At 40.3% G+C, this 20,679-nt stretch overlaps 1 protein-coding gene across 1 annotated transcript in view; it reads left to right on the plus strand.

Moving 5' to 3' along the window:
• The window catches only part of LOC124601302 (probable Rho GTPase-activating protein CG5521), a 253,206-nt gene that overhangs the window by 27,367 nt on the left and 205,160 nt on the right, over positions 1-20,679 (plus strand). Inside the window, exons 4-5 of the mRNA XM_047136237.1 lie at positions 2,754-2,925; positions 9,138-9,298. Coding sequence (XP_046992193.1) covers positions 2,754-2,925; positions 9,138-9,298 — 333 coding nt within the window. The remainder of the gene's footprint in view (positions 1-2,753; positions 2,926-9,137; positions 9,299-20,679) is intronic.

The raw sequence follows: 20,679 nt of genomic DNA on the forward strand, positions 1-20,679 counted from the left end.
AAAGGGGGGGGGGGCAGTTTTATCACTGCATGTAAATACTGACATGTCCACCACTTTCTTTTCTAAGTTTAGCAAAAATGGGAGAGGTGGTGGAAAATACAGGGAACAAAGAGAAGCGATTATTGTATTGAGCACTGAATAATATGAGGAGCATCCAGTGAGTAATGCAACAGTTTTTCCTCTGAAAGCACATTGGTTTTATTGAGGATTCCAATAGGCCATATTATTCCCTACTCTTCTGGGTACAAACCCTATCAACATAATCTCTGTGTCAATGCCACGGCCTTGTGCCACTTTACTGGGAGGGCCTGTATGTCTGCATGATACCACTCTACTGGTCGACTTGGTAGCCAACGTCTTGCTGCATCAATAATCTCCCTAACATCCATGTACTGTTTCCCGTGGAGTGCATTATTTGTGGGGCCAAACAGATGGAAGTTGGAAGGTGCGAGATGCAGGGTAGATGAGGAAAAACAGTCCATTTAAGCTTTGTGATGCCCTCATGGGTGTGCAGACTTTTGTGAGGCCTACCATCCTTGTGGAGAAGGATAAGTTTGTATTTTTGTGGCAATGGATATATTGAATTCATTGCAGAAGTCACAGCTTTATGCGGCCAGTTGGCATGCGAGAGATCAGACCTTGTTGTGATGATGACAGGTGTCTCGCTCAATGACTCTTCTTGCTTTTGTCTCCGTAGGTATTCCGCAAGTGCCTATCAGTATCAGTGATGCTCTAGTTTTCTGCCAAAAGCAGCTCAATGAGAGCTCTCTGCTTTGATCGCACCTCTGTTACAGATGCCATTTCGAGGCTGTGTATAGTGATACCATGTATTGTAACTTCTTGGAACTATAGCAGTTGAAGTGGAAGTATTCCACAATTTCCCACAACAAATTCTCCATTTTTTCAACCAAAATTGGCTGAAGAAAAGAAGTGTGTTATGTTACTTATTGATTGCCCTTTTTAGGTGAGCTGTATTATCCAGTTACTCATAATTCATTTGCTTTTAGCCCTTTTTTGTTGTTGAGATTTATGTAATGCAGCCAAACTTTTAACACTGTATAAAAGTGTCCCATGTCAGTAATTCAGCACTTCATAGCATGTAAGTTGATAGTAGTTATGAAGTAAACAAAATGTTATCATGCGTTACCTGTTACTTTTACTCCTTTTTGTTGCCAGGCTTGTGTCAAAAGTCAGTTTGGTTATAAGTACCTACATTTAAATGATGCATCTTTGAGGCTCAGTAACAGTTTTTGAAATAAGATCTCATATTGTTAATGCATGGAATTTAATTGTAAATAGATTTTAATTCTTTCATGCTTGGATGTGGTGGCACACTTTGGTTTTGATTGTTTTCTGCCCCTCTTAATTTGTTTTGCTTTGCAATTGGCTGCTGTGGTATTCACCTGCTAAAAATGAAGAAAGTGGGCTAAACTTAGTTAATTCATAGAACCTTATTGTTCATAGAACCTTATTGAAATAGGTATGCCAGTTTCAAAATATATCAAAGCATCTTTTTCTACTTTCGAACAGTGCAATTATTGTGATCAACTTCTAACAAAACAGTGAAGATGTCAGTAGATAAGCACATAAACAAGAACTACATTATGTGTGTGTGTGTGTGTGTGTGTGTGTGTGTGTGTGTGTGAGAGAGAGAGAGAGAGAGAGAGAGAGAGAGAGAGAGAGAGAGAATAAGTGCACTTGTGTCTTTAGAAATTGGGAGGGAACACAAACATCTATACTGAGCTGCTGTGCAAAAAGTTATTGTTTGTGATTACAGAGAGTGATTATCTTTACCCATTTTGTTGTTTGCATTGTATCCACGATGTTTTGGTTTCACATTAATTATTTACCAACTTTAAAGTATTATGTAACAGGAGGTGCAATTCTTCCCATATGTTAGGCATGTGTATTACAGGACAACTTTTGTGTATTTTTCAGTTTTTATGCTTGTTGATATAAAAGTTTTGCCTGTTCCAAAACTGAGCATACATTTGAGTTGGATCAAATAAATCTGTCAGAATTTCAAGTTCTAATGATTAAGGTCATAGCTATGTGTAGGTCACACATCTGTTAAATATGTGATTTGAATTTGCTATTTCTTCATGTGTTGTTTGCTTAGCATATCACTTTTCTATAGTTACACAAAACAACCACTTGGTTTATGTCAAGCCTGAAGGAAGAAGTAGAGCTTGATTGTGCTGAATGGACAGCCCCAGTATTTGCATGGAATGATATAAGAAAATCCCGGATAAAAGGAATCGGAATGTCTAATAGCATGCCTACATTCTCATTTATCAGTAATATCTGCTGGTAATGGCAGGACCCATTGCTTCTGAAATATTTTCCCATGATTGTTGCTGTGGTAACTCAAGCAATAGTTGCATGATCCTTTTTTTGGAATTAACAAGTACTGAAAAGTTCGGTTATGACTTTGGTGTGGTAATATTGCTAACTCGATTTTATAATGACTTTATTGTGGTGAAACTCGATTTTTAAGCAAAGATAGTTCCAAAAAAAGGGCCTGCTGCTTCTTAATTCATATTTTGTATGTAGCCTGAAGAAATTTTGTACATAAATGAATTCTTTATTTTTGTGTGTGTTCATTACAGAGTGCCAAATTATTATTATTATTATTATTATTATTATTATTATTATTATTATTACTATTATTATGAACAAAATACGTCATCCATAACTAACATTTTGAGCTTCTATACCTGATCTGAGACAAACACTACATTGTTTGTAAACAGTTCACAAGGCTCACAGAGAGGAACTGGAATTTGTGCTGTTGATACTGGAGAAAGTGCTGGTGCTGCTGCCTGAACTCATCTCAGGACGATGGCAACTACACAGCCTCACGCGCATCCTTAGTAAACTCCTGCATCCTGGAAATTCTTACAAATTGCGCAGAGAAGCAATCAGGTGATGCTAAGGGATTTATTGTATTCACTACTTATATTTTTTAAATGTTACGATATTGGTGACTGTCATCACTAAACTAAAGTGAACCACCACATTATTTTTCTCCTCACCATTTTTGTAATGAGAAAAACATTGACTCTTCAAGCTTTCCCGGCGGATATGTTGTAAATAGTTTTCACGGAATTGCCGCCGGATGACATTGTGCAAATTCCACACTATTTCCTCGGAGCAACTGTCAGACATCTTCAAGTGGTACAACCTTGCTGGTAGCTAGGTATGACTGACGATATCCACTCATCAACACCCTGTATATAGAACACACACGCAAAGAATGTGCACACATGGAAATCATGCATGAACAATGATTAGCAGATAGATGGCGTCATACTGAAATGCCCTCTGCCTAAAATTGCCGAGCGGTCCTCCTTCGTGTGAGCTGTATGCTATGTTTATGAACAATGCTGCCAGACATCACTCATGAAATGACTATACTAGACCAGTGTTATGATGGGTCTGTTATTGAAATATCTTAATTTTCTCGTCGTGATTTAATAGCAACCAACACAAAGTTCCAGACTGTGCCCAGTTGAAATCCCCCATCCCTGTAGATTAGATTATCGGCTGTACTCATATGTATTGCGTCCATAACGCCACAGTCCCAGAAGATGATGCCAAGAATAAAACTTCTGTCTTTTAATAAATCATGTGATGTCCTGTATTTAGACAGCGTTCCAATATTGCCGACTTTTCCAATTGACGTAGGCGTGTATGATGCCCATTGCAGTATTCTTGTACTGTGCGACTTGTGTGGCCTATATATACTGCCCCACATTGACAAGAATCTTATACACACAACATTTCCTCAGGCCAAGATCATCCTTTGCAGGAAAAGCACTACAGTCAGCTAGTCTCAAACCCTCTTGTTTTCTGCGGTATGTGGATGATACATTTGTGGTGTGGCCACATGGACTTGATACTCTACCTACATTTCTTCAGCATTTAAATTCGCTCCATCTGAATATAAACTTTACAATGGAAGTGGGAAAAGATGGCACTTTACCTTTTTTTGATGTTTTGGTTTGAAGGAAAGCAGATGGAATCTCTGAACACAGCGTCTACCGCAAGCCAATGCATACATATCTGTATCTGCAGGCAACAAGCCGCCATCTTCCTGCACAATGCAGTAGTGCATTAAGTACATTAGTTCATAGAGCACATGTGATATCTGATCTTGGAAGCCTGTCTAGTGAAATACAACATATAAAGACAGTGTTCTGACAAAACGGTTATTCTGAGAGACAGATACATAATGCGTTCAGGCCCAAGTGAGTTCAATCTATGGAGCAAAATGAAGATACAAAGATACCCACCACTTTTCCATGTTTTGGTGTCATGTTGTCAAGAATCTGAAGAGTCCTCAGAAGATACGACATTAAGTGTGTGTTTTTACCATCTGCAAAATTGTGGAAGCTGTTGGGTTCGGCTAAGGATGATCTTGACCTGAGGAAATGTTGTGTGTACAAGGTTCCTTGTCAATGTGGGGCTGTGTATATAGGCCACACATGCTGTGATGGACATCAGCGTCATACAGCCCTACGTCAACCAGAAAAGTCGGCAATTGCGGAACACTGTCTGAATACAAAACATTGAATGATTTATGAAAAGACAGAAATCTATTACCGACATCATCTCTCCGGGATTGTGTCATTAAGGAAGCAATACATATCCGTACAGCCAATAATCTCATCAACAGGGATGCGGGATTTCAACTGAGTGTAGCTCTGAAAACCTGCATTGGCTGCTATTAAATCACGATGAGAAAATTAAGATTTTTTAAATAACAGACCCGTCACAACATTTAGTGAGTGACATCTGACCGCACTGTTAGTAAACATAAAATACAACTCACACAAAGGAGGACCACTCTGCCGGGGCATTTTAGTATGACGCCACCTATCTGCAAATCATTGCACATGCATGATTTCCGCACCTGCACATTTTTCGTGCGCGTGTTCTATATACAGGGCATTGATGTGTGGATACTGTCTGTCATACCTAGCTGCCAGCAAGATTGTACCACCTGAAGATGTTGGAGAGATTCTCCAAGGAAATATTGTGGAATTTGCGCAACGACATTTGGCAGCAGTTCCCTGAAGACTATTTACGAGAAAAAGATTCCAGAATTTCTGATGTGTTACTGTTCACTTCTTTGAATTTGTCTGTTTCACTTTTCATTTACATGAAGTGAAGTCACAAATGTGCGCTTACTATGATTATTAATTTTCATGAGTTTTTACTTTTTTCATTTTCTTGTAATTGGTAGTCTCACAGTAGACATTAGAGATACCTCAAAATACTATGTGCACAGCGATCAACTATACTTGTAATTTATTTTATATTTCTGCCTTGTTTTAAGTAAATATTTTAGCTATCCTATATCCTGTACTTCTGTATGTTATAAGATGTAAAGATCGGATAAACAAATAAATAAATCCAGAATGAGATTTTTCACTCTGCAGCGGAGTGTGCGCTGATATGAAACTTCCTGGCAGATTAAAACTGTGCGCCAGACAGAGACTCGAACTCGGGACCTTTGCCTTTCGCAGGCAAGTGCTCTACCAACTGAGCTACCCAAGCATGACTCACGCCCCGTCCTCACAGCTTTACTTCTGCCAGTGCCTCGTCTCCTACCTTCCAAACTTAACAGAAGCTCTCCTGTGAACCTTGCAGAACTAGCACTCCTGAAAGAAAGGATAAAGCTGTGAGGATGGGGCGTGAGTCATGCTTGGGTAGCTCAGTTGGTAGAGCACTTGCCCGCGAAAGACAAAGGTCCCGAGTTAGAGTCTCGGTCCGGCACACAGTTTTAATCTGCCAGGAAGTTTCAAATAAATAAATATTTGACTAAAACTCTTTTGGTTATTTGACTGTGTAATTAAGAAACACTAAAACAACTACAAAAATGCCACTTTGACTATATTTGCGCTGTCCCCCCCCCCCCCTCCCCCCCCCCCCCCTGCCTCCCTCCTGAAATCAAGTGGTAGCAGACATCATATTTTGATATACCATTGGACAAATTGAAATTAAGACGTCGGAGAAGGGGAGGCCATATGGTATGCTATTACCTTTGCTACTCTAACAGGTGACAGTCAGACAACAGCAAATCAGTAGCTTGTATCTGATGGCAGCATTTTTCCTGCAGCATGATGATAATGCCGCACAGCAGTTCTCTCGTAGGCACTTATTTATGCTGTTGTGCCCCAGTGTTGTGGAGCCGCTTGCTGACTGGTGGAATTCAGATTGCTGGTAATCAGGCCATCAGCAACTTTCATCCATTCTCCTTGCTCATGCTAATGGGGTGTTTAATTACTTTAACAGCCTCACTTAATTTTCATTGCTACCATATGGCTGCCGAGCAAGTGCACAGCCTTCATGATATTGTTAGACTGGTCACAGCCCAGGTGACAGTCAACTTTTGCTGATTTTTCTTTGTCACTTCAGTAGCACTTAGTATTAATGCTTCAACACACAAGTGCTAATTGATTTCATTCAAACTGACACTGGCTGTGGATACCTGTTCACAAATAAATGTTATTTTCTCTCCATTTCCTTTGTTGTTTCTAACTATTTTCGCGGTAACTTTCTCAGCATTGTTACTGTAAAAGTGAAATGCTCTTCCTGTTGGTTCAAAGTTTCTTGACATTCCAAGTTGTGGAATTGTGATTCCTTCATTTCACTTTCTCAAATTCCCGTATGATAATCTCATTGCTCTTATTCTTCTTATCTTCAAAAGGAGGAGCCTCTGCTTATGAGTGTGATTCTTGTACAGAACTACTTATGTTGTCTACTTTCACACATTTATTGATATCAATATAATAGAGGGAAACATTCCACGTGGGAAAAATTATATATAAAAACAAAGATGAGGTGACTTACCGAACGAAAGCGCTGGCAGGTCGATAGACACACAAACAAACACAAACTTACACACAAAATTCAAGCTTTCGCAACAAACTGTTGCCTCATCAGGAAAGAGGGAAGGAGAGGGGAAGACGAAAGGAAGTGGGTTTTAAGGGAGAGGGTATACCTGTCCTTTTTCCCCCTAAGGTAAGTCTTTCCGCTCCCGGGATTGGAATGACTCCTTACCCTCTCCCTTAAAACAGGTATACCTGTCCTTTTTTCCCCCTAAGGTAAGTCTTTCCGCTCCCGGGATTGGAATGACTCCTTACCCTCTCCCTTAAAACAGGTATACCTGTCCTTTTTTCCCCCTAAGGTAAGTCTTTCCGCTCCCGGGATTGGAATGACTCCTTACCCTCTCCCTTAAAACCCACTTCCTTTCGTCTTCCCCTCTCCTTCCCTCCTTCCCTCTTTCCTGATGAGGCAACAGTTAGTTGCGAAAGCTTGAATTTTGTGTGTATGTTTGTGTTTGTTTTTGTGTGTCTATCGACCTGCCAGCGCTTTCGTTCACACATCTATTATTTGAGTTGATGTAAACATGTGATATGTCTTAATGAGGTGGTGCATTGGTTAACTTAGTGGACTTTGATTTGGGAGAAAAATGATTCAAGTCCCCATCCTGCCATCCAGATTTAGCTTTTCCTTGATTTTCCTACATCAGTTAAGGCAAATACCAGGATGATTCCATTGTAAAGGCCAAGGCCAATTTCTTCCTCCATTCTTTTGTAACTCGAGCTTTTGCTCCATCTCTTAATGACCTCATCCTCATTTGACACTAGATAAGTTCACTGCTTCACAAAATTTTGTATCCTTTTTATGTCCTGTACAGATGGCTGAAATTCGTTTCTCTTATGGATGCTCAGCAGAATTCTTTGAAAATAATTGTTTTGTGAAAGATGTTTGCATCTACGGAAGTTAATATGTACAGGGTGACACAGAAAAACGGGAACATGTCCACAATCCAATAAAATTAGAAATGATGTAGGAAAGAAATTGCATTCATAGTAAATGAAACCTTAAAACTTTGCCATTTACAAAATATTGATGGCATTTATCATTTTTTTAAAATCACGTCCTTTAGAGAAGCCGTCCTGTACGAATACATTCGTGAAATCTGTTGTTGAGATTCCTCATTGACCACTACAAAATCTCAGCCGGCATACTGTGAATCGCATCCCGAATTCTCTGTTTTAACTCATCCAGGGTTTTTGGTTGAGTTGTGTAGACTTAGCTTGTTCAATGCAGGTGTAACAAAAGTTTGTAACATCTCCACGTAACGATTGGCATTGACAGTTATGGTGTTTCCCTGTTCATTTCTGAAAAAATACGGTCCGATAATCCCATGTGTTGAAACACCATTCCATACTGTCACTTTACTAGCATTAAAGGGCGCTCATGAACATCATTAGGATTTTTGTTTGCCCAGTAATGGTAGTTCTGTTTATTCACATAACCTGTGAGATGAAAATGTGCCTCATCTGACATCAACAACTTGTTTAGAAATTCAGTGTTATTGTTTAGTTTTGTTATCATTTGTTGACAGAATCATAAATGTAACTGGTAATTGTTGTCCTTCAACTGTTGCACTATCTGTAGTTTGTACAGATCAGATTTTAAATCAAGATGAAGAATTCTACGAACACACTCCCAGGACATTCCAACCACTGCTGCTTGCTTACGAATTGATGCCATGGGCTCCGTAAGACAGACTCATGTACAACATCAATGTTTGCTGGAGAACGCACACTTCTTGGTTGTCCTGTTGGCCTCTTCTTGAGGACAGATCCAGTCTCTTCAAAGTTATTAATCTAACATTTTACTGCGCATTTCGACAAAATGGCATCATGATGTCCTAAATTATAAAAATGTCGAAACTCCCTCTGCACCGCCACCAAACTATCATAATTTTTATAAAACGTTTTTATGCCTAACGTATGCTGTTGTCCATTCCACTGATCCACAATTACTGAAGTGGCAGACTGTTTACTCTCTAACTGTCACAAACCCGCTGTGCTGCCACCTACCCATGGCTGCCACTACTCATTTCAAACATTCCCGATATTCTTTGTCACCCTGTATTTTCTGTGTGTGGAGATAATTTTTAATTTCAAATGTAGATATATTTTAGATGACAGTGTTGGATGGTTGTAATGTTGGTAGTCTGTAAAACTGTGTGGTTACTTTGATTCATGAATTTCTGTGAAGTCGTATGTTGTGGTTCGAGTGTTGCTAACAACTGTTGCTTCAAATATTGACAGGTATTTTCTCTTATGGTATCAAGCTCTGGGTGATAATGCACCTGACAGTCTGCATGCCATTTTTGCAACATTAGTACCTGGTTTCCCATCACCGTTCCCAGGGATGGGGCTTCCTGCATTAAGCCACAACTCTGCTTCTGTGTTTCATGATGCAACTGCAGGTATTTATAATTTAAACATGCTTTTTAAGAACTTCTTTTTGTTGTAACCAAAACTTTTTGATATCAACATTGTACTGTAAAATTAAGTTGGTAACTATGAAATATAATTATTTACAATAAAATAGAAAGTGAGTGTGTGTGTGTGTGTGTGTGTGTGTGTGTGTGTGTGTGTGTGTGTGTGTGTGTGTGTGAGAGAGAGAGAGAGAGAGAGAGAGAGAGAGAGCAATTATGTAAAGGAAAATATGCTGGACAGAAATTCATGTATTTTATATTGTGCTGATAAGTTGTTTTTAATTGCCCCTTCATTTTCACTCAGGCTACTCTAGTCGGTAGTCTGTCTTCGTGACTGGGGTTGCTAATGCATGCTTGTTTGGTGGTGCTTGACCCAGGGGTAAGCCGGTTCGAACCCTAGTGGTGAAAAACATTTTCACTGCCAGTATTTGGCCAGCAAGGAGAAGAGAGGTGGTGATGTAACGTTCCTGATCAGCAGACTTTTTGCAAATGTCCACGTTTAAATACTAAACCTCTCCGCATTGTCTCATTAAGTGAGAGCATGTGACACGTTGCTGGCGATCAGTCCAACGGGTGTGGACGTTAAACTTAGTGGCCACCTTGGTGCTTAAAACTACTACAGATTCCACTCAGGTCTGGTCAGGATTGATGTTACTTCACCAATCACCGGTATTCACATATCTGTAATCTTTCTGCTGGTTATCAATACCTATCCAAGCACCACCTGCTCCATTGCTCCGCCCCCAGCTGCAGATAGAACTATTATTCATTTTCATTTTAGCTAAATTTATTTTACTCTGAGAGCTAGACTGACATACAGACCAGAAGTATGACCTTGAGGTTGTCTTCATCAGTCCTGTGTAGGCTTAGTTGTTTTTTTGCAGCTCCACATTTGATAACTTTGCATAGGATTCAGTTTCACAGACTTCTTTGCTATTTGCACACATATTGACCCTAATTTGACTTCAAATTCTCTGAAATTATCCATACTGACATATGACATAATACAGAGTGCCAAGCATCATGTTCTATTCAGTTTGTAGTAAGATGCCAACGACTTAACAATGAACAGAGCATCAGCCATTAGCTAGGATAGACATCTATCCAGATTACACTCCCTGCTCCTTCCAGAATACTGTCATTTGATTTGAGCTTGTGGGAGCATGATCACAGTTTATCATTGATGTCAGTCTCTATCATCATCATCCCACAGCAACTTATCATCAGCTGTGGCATCCATGGTAAGTGGAACCCATCAAGCTCCATTTATGGCACTTTATATCAGCTATAATGAAATGCAAACCCAGGAAATGCAAATCGAGGATAGGATTGTAACTATTGCTTACGTGAGGGGGTACTTCAAACAAAAACTGGAATACATGGTGCCATGGGGTAAAGTAACCATTGCTAGTCCAAACTAGATGACAATTTCCCCATATTCCTTTTAACATTCAGTGAGATGGACACATATTGCACGACCTGAGGAACCTATGGCTACCAACTGACATCTGTGCTCCTGTGTCTAATAAAAATTTTGCTCCTATGACCCTCCTATGCTGCAGGTTACACAAAATTCTGCTACAGATACTTGCACACTTGTGATCAGTGAGTGTATTTACCTGGAGTGGTGACAGCATTTCCTAACCTATTTACAAAGTGTGTTCAGAAAGTATCAAATGTTTGTTTGGCAGACGTACATTTCTTGATTTGGAGGTACAGAACCCAAATTGTCCTCAATAGTCTTCTTAGTAACGTGCACACTTGTCCCAGCACTCCCACCAAATTCGAAGCACTTCTGGAACACATATTTTGAAATGGTGATCAGCTGAGCCGTTACATTCCACAAGTCTTCTCTTGACTCGTGTTCTTTCAGGGGCAGTTTCATTGTGGGAAATAACCAAAAGTCAATTGCAGCCTTGTTGGAAGGGTAAGGAGCCTGACTAACCACAGAAATTTTGTGTTTACTGAGGGAAGTTTGAACCAGGTACCTAGGATGGGCAGATGTGTTATCCTGATGGAACTGTCAAGTTTTGCTGCCTGCAGATGTGGTTGTTTGCAACACACAGCATTAATGAGGTGACAGAAGACATTTTGGCGATGTTTCTGTATGATGGTTTATCCTCTTGGTGCATGCTTGTGATGCACCACCCTATGAGAATAAAGGAAATGACCTTGACATTGCTGTGGACCTGCTGTGCCTTGGGGATGTTTGATGTTCCCCTATGTGATGACAGCATCTTGGTTTGTAGGTCAGATGTATACACCTGTGTCTCAGCACTTGTGATCATAGTTCTCATGAAGTTAGGGTTACTGCTTCCTTTGCAAGCTCTCATACTGTCATACAGTGATCTTCCATGATCAGATTACTCAACTTCTCAATGACACTGTAATTGCGACTTATTAAAGGCCTGCCTGAATGTTGTTCATTGTCTTCTGCTGTGCAGCCATCTTTGAAACAGCTGTTCATCGCCTTTATACATTAGTTGCTCATGGCAGCATACCCTAATGCCTGTTGTATCTTTCAAATGGTTTCTGCTTGGATATTGTCAAGCTTTCGGCAAAATTTGCTCAATTTGATCTGACATTTTGCAACTTACAGCAATCTGACAAATGCTTGCTACACACCCAGGCATGTAGGCTGACTTTTTGAACACACCTTGCAACAGGTGCCTGCGCTGCTACATGATCTACCATGTGTAGACATTCACTGTTGTCAAATTCTCTTCCATGGTGGTTCACCTGACCACAATTTCCACATGGTGGCATAATGCTATCTTGACGTACGAGCTCTGTTCAAAATGTTTTGGAACTTTGTTCACAAAATTTTTCTGCACTTACCTTTTACTTATTGTGCACGGTCTCCTTCAAAATACTCTCCCCAACAATTGACACACTGCCCCCAATGCCATTTGCACTTTTGAAAGCAGTCTTGGTACGCCTCTTGCTGTATTGTGCAAAGCATCATCTTGCGAATTTTCTTTTATATCATCTGTCGTTGCAGATCTTTGTCCTTTCAACATGATTTTCAACTTTGGAAAAAAAAAAAAAAGTCTGCAGGGACCAGGTCAGAAGAATACAAAGGATGAGGCAGCACAGTGATTTCGTTTTTTGTGTAATAGTCACGCACCAACAAGGATGAATGAGCGGATGCTTTATCGCAATGCAAGAGCCATAAATTGTCTCACAACATTTCATGCAATTTCCTTCTCATGTTTTCTCGCAGGTGTCACATTCGTGAAAACTTTCACCATGGCTTTGACATTTGACCTGACCTGATGAGCTATTTTTGGTCTGGGAGAACCATTCTCTACCCATTGTGAAGATTGAGCCCGCTGACGCATTGTGGAGATTGAGCCTTGCCCTCAACTTCATAACTGTAGACCCACATCTCATAACTAGTTATGATTCTCTCAAGGAACATCTCGTTCTCATTTGCGTGATCCAAAAGCTCTTCACAGATTGCGATGCGAGTGTCTTTCTAGTCTTGACTCATGAGCCATTGGATGAACTTGGTGGCAACACGAAGCATTGCAAGATGCTGTGTCAGGATTTCGTGACATGATCCAACTGAAATCGTGCATTCTTCTGCAATCACTCGGCTAGTTAATCTTTGATTGGCATACATAGTTTCATTGATGCTTCTGACTTGAGCTTCGTTGGTAGATTTTGAAGGGCGTCCTGAATGAGGGTCATCTTTAGCTTCCATCTGGCCATTTTTAAACCATGTGAACCCTTAGTAACACCAATTAAGGCTAAAGCACTCATCACCATAGGTTTCCTGTGTCATTTGGTGTGTGTCTGTAAAGGTCTGTTTGAATTTCACACAAAATTTAATGCAAACGCATTGCTTGTCTAACTGCTATCTCAAAATTCGCAAAGTGTGCGACACAATGTTCTACCCAATACAGTACTGAACAATAACTTACAGACATACAACAGTGAAACTTCCAGCAGTTACACATTAAACACAGGCATTTGCAGGGATGCCTACTGCATTTTGCTTGAAAAATCATTGGTGTGAAATTGCAAATGTTCTGGAATGTTTTGAACAGACCTTGTATGCAACCATGGTGCTGACATTGGTCATCCGATCTGAATGTGTTCCTCTGTTATTGTGACTGCATGTGAAATCCTGTAAGGGGCTTCAAAAAGTAACACATTATTACTCCAGGCCAAGTAACTTCCGTTGAAGGCTGCACTACACTTTAAAATGACATAGTTGTCTGACACCATTTTTCAACATGGCCACCAAGTTTCTGTAAACAACAGTCAGAACATTTGTCCGATTTTTTTTAATGGTAGAAATCTGCTCCTTGTTCACAGAGCCATTCGAGCTCACCTCCCCATGTATGCTGAGGAATAGGTACCTCTTCGTTTCGAGCCATAGGGCCAAATTACCACTGATGTGGTGGGTGGTGCCCATGTGGGAAGTCCTTGTTTTGAGTAGGTGGCTTGATGGCAGATATCTGATGCTGTGAAAGAACCTAAGTTGTTAGTGGCCTTGTGCTTCATCAGTATCTTCAGACAGACTGGAATGTTTCAGTTCAGATTGTTACAACCCTAAGACTCCTTGGCCGTGCCGCAAGAGGAAAACAAAGGCATGTGAAGTGAAGAAACTTATTGCCTTCAGTTTCCTGTTTGCTCCAATCACATGAAGGGCCCTTTCTATTTGCTAAGCCAGTGTCCTCTATGGATAGTATTGGAAATGTATATGAAGAAATCTCTTCCCTTAGTAAATTATGAAATTGTCCTATCTTAATTAAAATGTCAAATACTACCCAGTCTCAGGTATTACTCTTTGGGTGGGACCACCACCACCACCACCACCACCAACAACAACAACAACAACAACAACAACAACTTAGGGATGTACCTGTTACCGTAGCACCTGATAATAGCCTAAATGTGGTATAGGGTTAATTTTTCACCAGGATTTAATGCTGCAGCTGGATGAAGAACTACATGAATACTTGGGAGAAGCTAGAACTCCGCTTCATACATCAAGTACATTAAGGCCTGCCAGACAGCAAAATTGAAACTGCAGCATTCATCCTCACATTTTACGGGACTTGCTCCCTGGGAAGATCAAAATCATGTTTTACCATTGTGATCTGAAGCTATATTTTGCAGTGCTCTGAATGCAATGCTTCAAGCACACTTCTTTTTGGTGTTCTTTCAACTCGATTTGTGGAAATTGTGGTCATCCGCTCCCTGAAAACTCACCAGGTGACCTACCACCTTTGTGTGTCAATAGTGGGAGCGATCACTCTCCATGATCCCTGAAGAGTGTTGACATAATTACGGAACACAAACTCAGAAACGTAAGGTCTCTGAATGCTTCTCATATTTTGAAGGCTGGAAAAGTATGTTTGACAATATCCTCTCTCTCTGTGATATACCATTGCCACCACTGTGGCCAGTTCATCAACAGTACGTCATGTATTTACTCCCATGGTAGTTATGCAAGTAGTCAGACTGTTGGGGAGATGGACCCTTCCCTCTTGCAGCTCCTGTTGTGCCATTTTTGAGGACCCCGCACCCAGCCGAAGAAGGAGCATCCTCCTCCAACATCTAATGGTGACGGGGCTCCCTTTCAGGAACCCTATTCCCAGAAATCTATTGGCCTGTAACCTGACACGAGCCAGTGGCTGAAGCTGCCACGGACTGTGGCTCCCAGAGCTGCATGCTCCTCTGCAGGTGCTTCTCCCACAGCAGATAAGCATTTGCAAGAGTCCCAACTATCTACAGTACTAAAAGAGAAAAAGAAGAAATTGCAGGAGTTAGCTACTCTGCGTGGAGGTGCCAGTTCCCCCTGTAGCATCAGACTCCAAATGTATGTTTATCAATGTTGTTCCAAATCCACTCCTAGGACATGACCTATCCTCTTGGCTCCTTCCAGTGTAACTAGCACACCCTTAATAAGACATTCAATGGAACTGCAATGGTTATTACTATCAACAGAAAAATGCAACACATTTCTTTCAATTCTGCAAACAGAAGGCAGATCACTTAAGAGGTTGAAAAAGATCAGCCAACCAGTTGCAAAGATTTATTAGCCCTTGACTATGGTTTCGATGTTTGCAAAAATATCTTCTTCAGAAGTAATAGTCTTATTACATCACATATTTTTACAGATATCGAAACCATGCTCAGAGGCTAATAAACCTTTATTTGAAACTGGTTGGCTGACTTTTCAACCTCTTCAGATTTACAGAATTGCCGTTTTGTAACCATGTTTAAGATTTTGCAGATCACTTACCTTGAGATGGCCACCTTGAGGGTCCATTCTCCTCAGTCAGACTATAAAATAAGCAATTTTTATGATTATTTTGGGAAAAACTAATGAAGCAATCAACATTAATCATTTTGTACGTGATTTTTTGATCTTTGAACAACGTTTTCATTTTTAAAACATGTGGCCATCATTAAGCCCCCAGCCAAGGAGCTAAAGTTGCTCTGTCCAAAATGTCGTGTGTTGAAGAAGGAAGTCCTATAGTCTGTAGATCAGATCTGAAACCAAAAGACAAAACCATTTTCTTAATCTGTAGAATATTGCACACTGAATAAAATCATAAAATGGTGGATGTTTGAAGTGAAATTGTAGTTTTGCCATGTGTTTTTGGTCACTGTTTTTGCAATAACTGATGAATAAATTAAAATTAATAAAATTAGCATATTACTCCTTTCGAACATACCCAAAGAGTAATTCAGCCAAATTTCAGAAAGATATCTTGGTTAGTGTGCCTGTAACCCGTTCCATCAGCTTGAGATACAGTGTATTTCAAAGCTAATGGAATGGATTGCAGTCACAATAATAAAGATATATTTCTGAAATTTGGATGATGTACTCCTAGAGTGGGGCTTTATGATGACTGAAATTCCTTAATCAGAAGGAGGTGTCTGAGAACCAATTTGCGACAGTGTCAGCGTCCTCTTCTGACCTGCCAATATTTCGACTGCGTAAAAGACAAGTTGAATATGTCCGTCTATCCTCCCCCCTCTCCCCCCCCCCCCCTTTCTCCCCATAATGCTGAGTTAATAATGAAACTTTCACTGTCTGGGAACTGTTTCTGGCTTTTCACTCATCACACGATACAGCCCTTGGCCCTCATTTGATTCAAAGTCAGATGTTCTAGTTCTAATATCTGAATGTCTCTCAAAGACTCTATCTACTCAGGATCTTCAACTATGTTTGATTACATGTTTTCCCTTTGCATCCCCATCCTTAAATCGGGCAAAAACCCAACATTTGTTGACAGCTACTGACTGATTGGTTTCATCAGTGTGCTCTACGAACTGCTTGAAAGGATGTTAACCTAATGATAATGCTGCGTTCTCCTATCATGGTGACTCCTGTACCCCCATCAGTGTTGTTTCCGGGAAGGAACAATCCACAAACGGCCACCCGGTTGGATTGGAGACGGCAATCTGACGGGCATTTTTCTGAATGCCAAAGTGTCATTGAAGTCTTTTTGACATACAGAAGGCATATGCCACTGGATGGTACATCACGTTTTACTTAAGTTTGTGGTTGGGGCTTTTGAAATTACCTACTGATATTTATTTGCCTGTTTTTACCCCACCAAGTGCTACAGATTAGAGTTGATACATCGTTGATGTCCCTACAGGTCCCAGAGAGAGGCATCCCTTGTGGCTCTGTGCTAAGTTTCACCCTCTTCCTCATCGCCATTGATGGGCTTGTGATCTCTGTCAGGCCATTGGTCACCCCCACTCCTGTATGTTCATGACTTTTGACTTTGTTTAGCTCCTGAATTGTATCCTTCGCTGAACACCAACTCCCTGGAGTGATGTGAAGAGCCTCTAGTTATACTCTTGGATTGGTCACTGGCACCTTTCTGACTAGTCCTATAGACAGTATCTTAACCAAAATGGGGATCTCACCTCTTCAGTTCAGATGGTACCATATTTTACGGACTATAAGATGCACTTTTTCCTTCGAAAAATTGCCTCCAAAATTCAGGTGTGTCTTATACTCAAAATTAATATAAAAATGCCCAGTGTTTGATTTAAAATTCTCACCAGTTTTAAAAATGGCCATATATTCAATGTACAGAAAGCCTATCTCTATCTGGCAACACAGGATTCAACTGGCAGCAGCAGTGGACCCATGCGACGAGCATGAGTTGTGGGGATCCACAAGCTTGCTAACACTGTCTCCCTTGTGTACCGCCATCACAAACCCAAAACAGGACACGCTCTTAAGCTAGCACAGCATTGAATCTTAACAGACTTTATGGGTGAAGTTGGTTGGTGCTACAAGTTTAGAAGCATGCAAACCAAAATTGAAATACCCCATAAAATGCCACAAGAGTATGAAGAGAAAATATTATCTTTCCATCGCTTTACTATTCAACATTGAAAGAAAACCAGTTTGGAACTGAGCCAAATAGCGAATATGGATGAAACATCTCTGACATTTTGTGTCCCGAGTAACAGGACTTTTGCCATGAAAGATGGTAAAACTGTAACTATAAAAACAAGTGGACATGGAAAAAAATGCACTTTTTAGTCTGGCTTTGCAAGATAATAACAAAAGTATCTTTTTTCTTCTTTTTTTGGAAAAATTCTGAAAAATTTAGGGTCGTCTTACAGTCCATAAAATACAGTACCATCTCTTGCTCACTTATGCAGTCACCATATGACAATTTCTTAATCGTCGAACTTATCTAATTGTTTTTTCATATAAGTGGCTTCAATTGCCTGATGCTCTTTTTCAGATAGGATTATCAGTTGGGCTGCTCCTCAAGACCCTTTGCTGTGACCTCCTCCTACCTTCCTTTAAAATGTACTCTTTGTGTTTTTCTGCACACACCTCCTTGGTTAGTACCCAGACCATGAATTAAAACTGACCTGTTTCAAGAACTAAAGTTTCAGTTGCCCCAGATGATTGCCCAGCCTCTCTTTCTCTAAGTTCTTCAGGGGTTCAGGGTGCTACTCTCCTTTAGACTGATGACTCTAAAACCATGGATAGGATGGAACAACATTTGTTACGGAGAACACGTAGTGTTTTTAATGACTGAATTGCTAGCTGTGAACAAAGCCCTAATTTTATTAAACAGACCTTCCTTTCTTCTGCTTTAGTTCTAGTGATTCTGTGAGCAGTCTCCAGGTTATTGATCGAGCTGCTCTTGTCACGTGTGATACCTGCTATTCATGATCCTCTCTCGGACCTTAGTTTTACTACTAACTCATTTGTCTTAGTCTGGGTCCCAAGCTATGTTGGTATTCCAGAAAATGAAATTGCCAACTGTTTGGTTAGAGAAGTGATTACCTGCCTAGCATTTGCTTTGACAATCCCAGGTGGGGGCAAATTAAGACCTCTACTCATTAGGATATGGAACAACATCTGGTGGACTTTGCCTTCTGTAATAAATCCCACATTATAAAGGACACAATGGCTGGTACTCCTCCTTCCATTCCTTCTGGAAGGACTTCACCATCGTATATCACCTCTGGATGGATCATAACAGATTAACCCATTGCTTTATCATGTATAAAGAGCCTTCCTGATATTGCCTTAGAGACAGCAGTGTACATCCTGATGGAATGCCCTCCTCTTGGCTTTCCGTGGTTATTTGGATTCATGGTCTTTTTGATTCTTTGCCTCTAATAGTGGTGGATGATGTACAACAGATGAAATGGTTCTCAGTTTTTTCAATGCAAGTGGTGTATTATCTTCAGCTATAAGGTTTCAAACTATATTAGAAGAGGGACAAGGTGGTTGGTGTTTGGCTATCTCCCACCGCTTTCTGGACCAAGGCCCTTCAACCTTACATCCTCTGCCAGCTACCATTATTGTCCCTCTTTTGCTCTGTTTTAATTGCTTTTAAATGCTGTTAACCCTTTTTTTCTGCTGCAATATATTTTACTACTCCTTATCGTTGACACTAGATGACGAGTGGACTCTATCCTATCTTTAACTCTTTGATGGTAACAAACTGGGGTGGGAGGTGACACCGATGTGAGGGAGGCTCCCTGTTGTGTGATCAGCCCCAGAGAAACACACACCCCCTCCTACCCATTTATTGCACTTGTTATTTCTCTTTCCTTATTTACTACTGTCAGTCCGACTGATATCTATTACATTATTAGCCTTACCACATTTACTATTATGAATCTCTTGGCTAGAATGCATTATTTTTTCTGTTTCTGTCTTAGCCGTTCATTGGGTTTGGGTGGCTGTGATGGAGGGGGGGGGGGGGTCATCAGGTGTGGGAGAGGTTTCTTTCACTACAGGAGAACCCTCATCTGCTCTCTGACACACATACTGGCCTAACCCACAATTCTTTTTACCTCACCCTAACATACAGCGTGTCCATAAAAGAATGTCTCAGTTTCTTTGGTATGTTATAACAGTTTAATTTAGACTACCGTATTTACTCGAATCTAAGCCGCACTCGAATCTAAGCCGCAGCTGAAAAATGAAACTCGAAATCAAGGGAAAAAAATTTGCCCGAATCTAAGCCGCACCTGAAATTTGAGACTCGAAATTCAAGGGGAGAGAAAAGTTTTAGGCTGCACCTCCAAATCGAAACAAAGTTGGTCCATTGTAATATGAGACACAATTTAGGTCGAATGAATGGCGATACAGCGACAGTAGTTTGGTACAAGTCGTAAGCTTAGCAGGTAAGCTTTACCAGGTAGCCATTGCTATGCGTCAGGCACTCCGTCCGTATTTATATGGGTACCCTTCCTTTCACACGTGCTTCATCTGGATGGAATTGATTTTTTATTTTTCTTTGATCTGATAAGTGCCATTCTCTTTGTTATAGGCGTTTACGTCACTCTAAGCTGAAAATGCATTACTGTACTGTGTCATACATTGTTTGTCGCATTATGATAATGACTGTTTACTACCTGTCGCCGCGGCGTGGCTTGCTTTTGTGCACGCTACCGCCGCTATTTAAAAGAAGAGGAATCGTCTCATTAGCGAAACAGTGGCAAGAGACTGCTATAGCAAAAATTTTTCTCTGTTTGAAAATCTTTGCAGACGCCTCTTTAGTAAATTACATTCTGCAAAGAAATTAGAGTCATCTTAGATTTAAAAATCTAGTCAATTGCCTTGCTTCATTTCTGACTGTATCACTATTACACATAAGAATAATACGAATATAAACATGACATGATATGTATATTCTTCCGCGTTTGCTGTTATTTCACTCTAGTTTCGTAGTTTATTAGGCAGACAGGATTTAAATGAGATAGCAGCAAACACGAAAGAATACATGGCAAAATGTTTATATTCGTATTATTCTTATCATGAAGAGAATACTGCATGTGATTCACAATTGATGAAAGTTCCTATTAGCAACCATCTCACAGGTAAGAAAAAATTCAGAACGTACAGT

The sequence above is a fragment of the Schistocerca americana genome, chromosome 1 (genome assembly GCF_021461395.2).
Source record: "Schistocerca americana isolate TAMUIC-IGC-003095 chromosome 1, iqSchAmer2.1, whole genome shotgun sequence".
NCBI classification, from domain to species: Eukaryota; Metazoa; Arthropoda; class Insecta; order Orthoptera; family Acrididae; genus Schistocerca; species Schistocerca americana.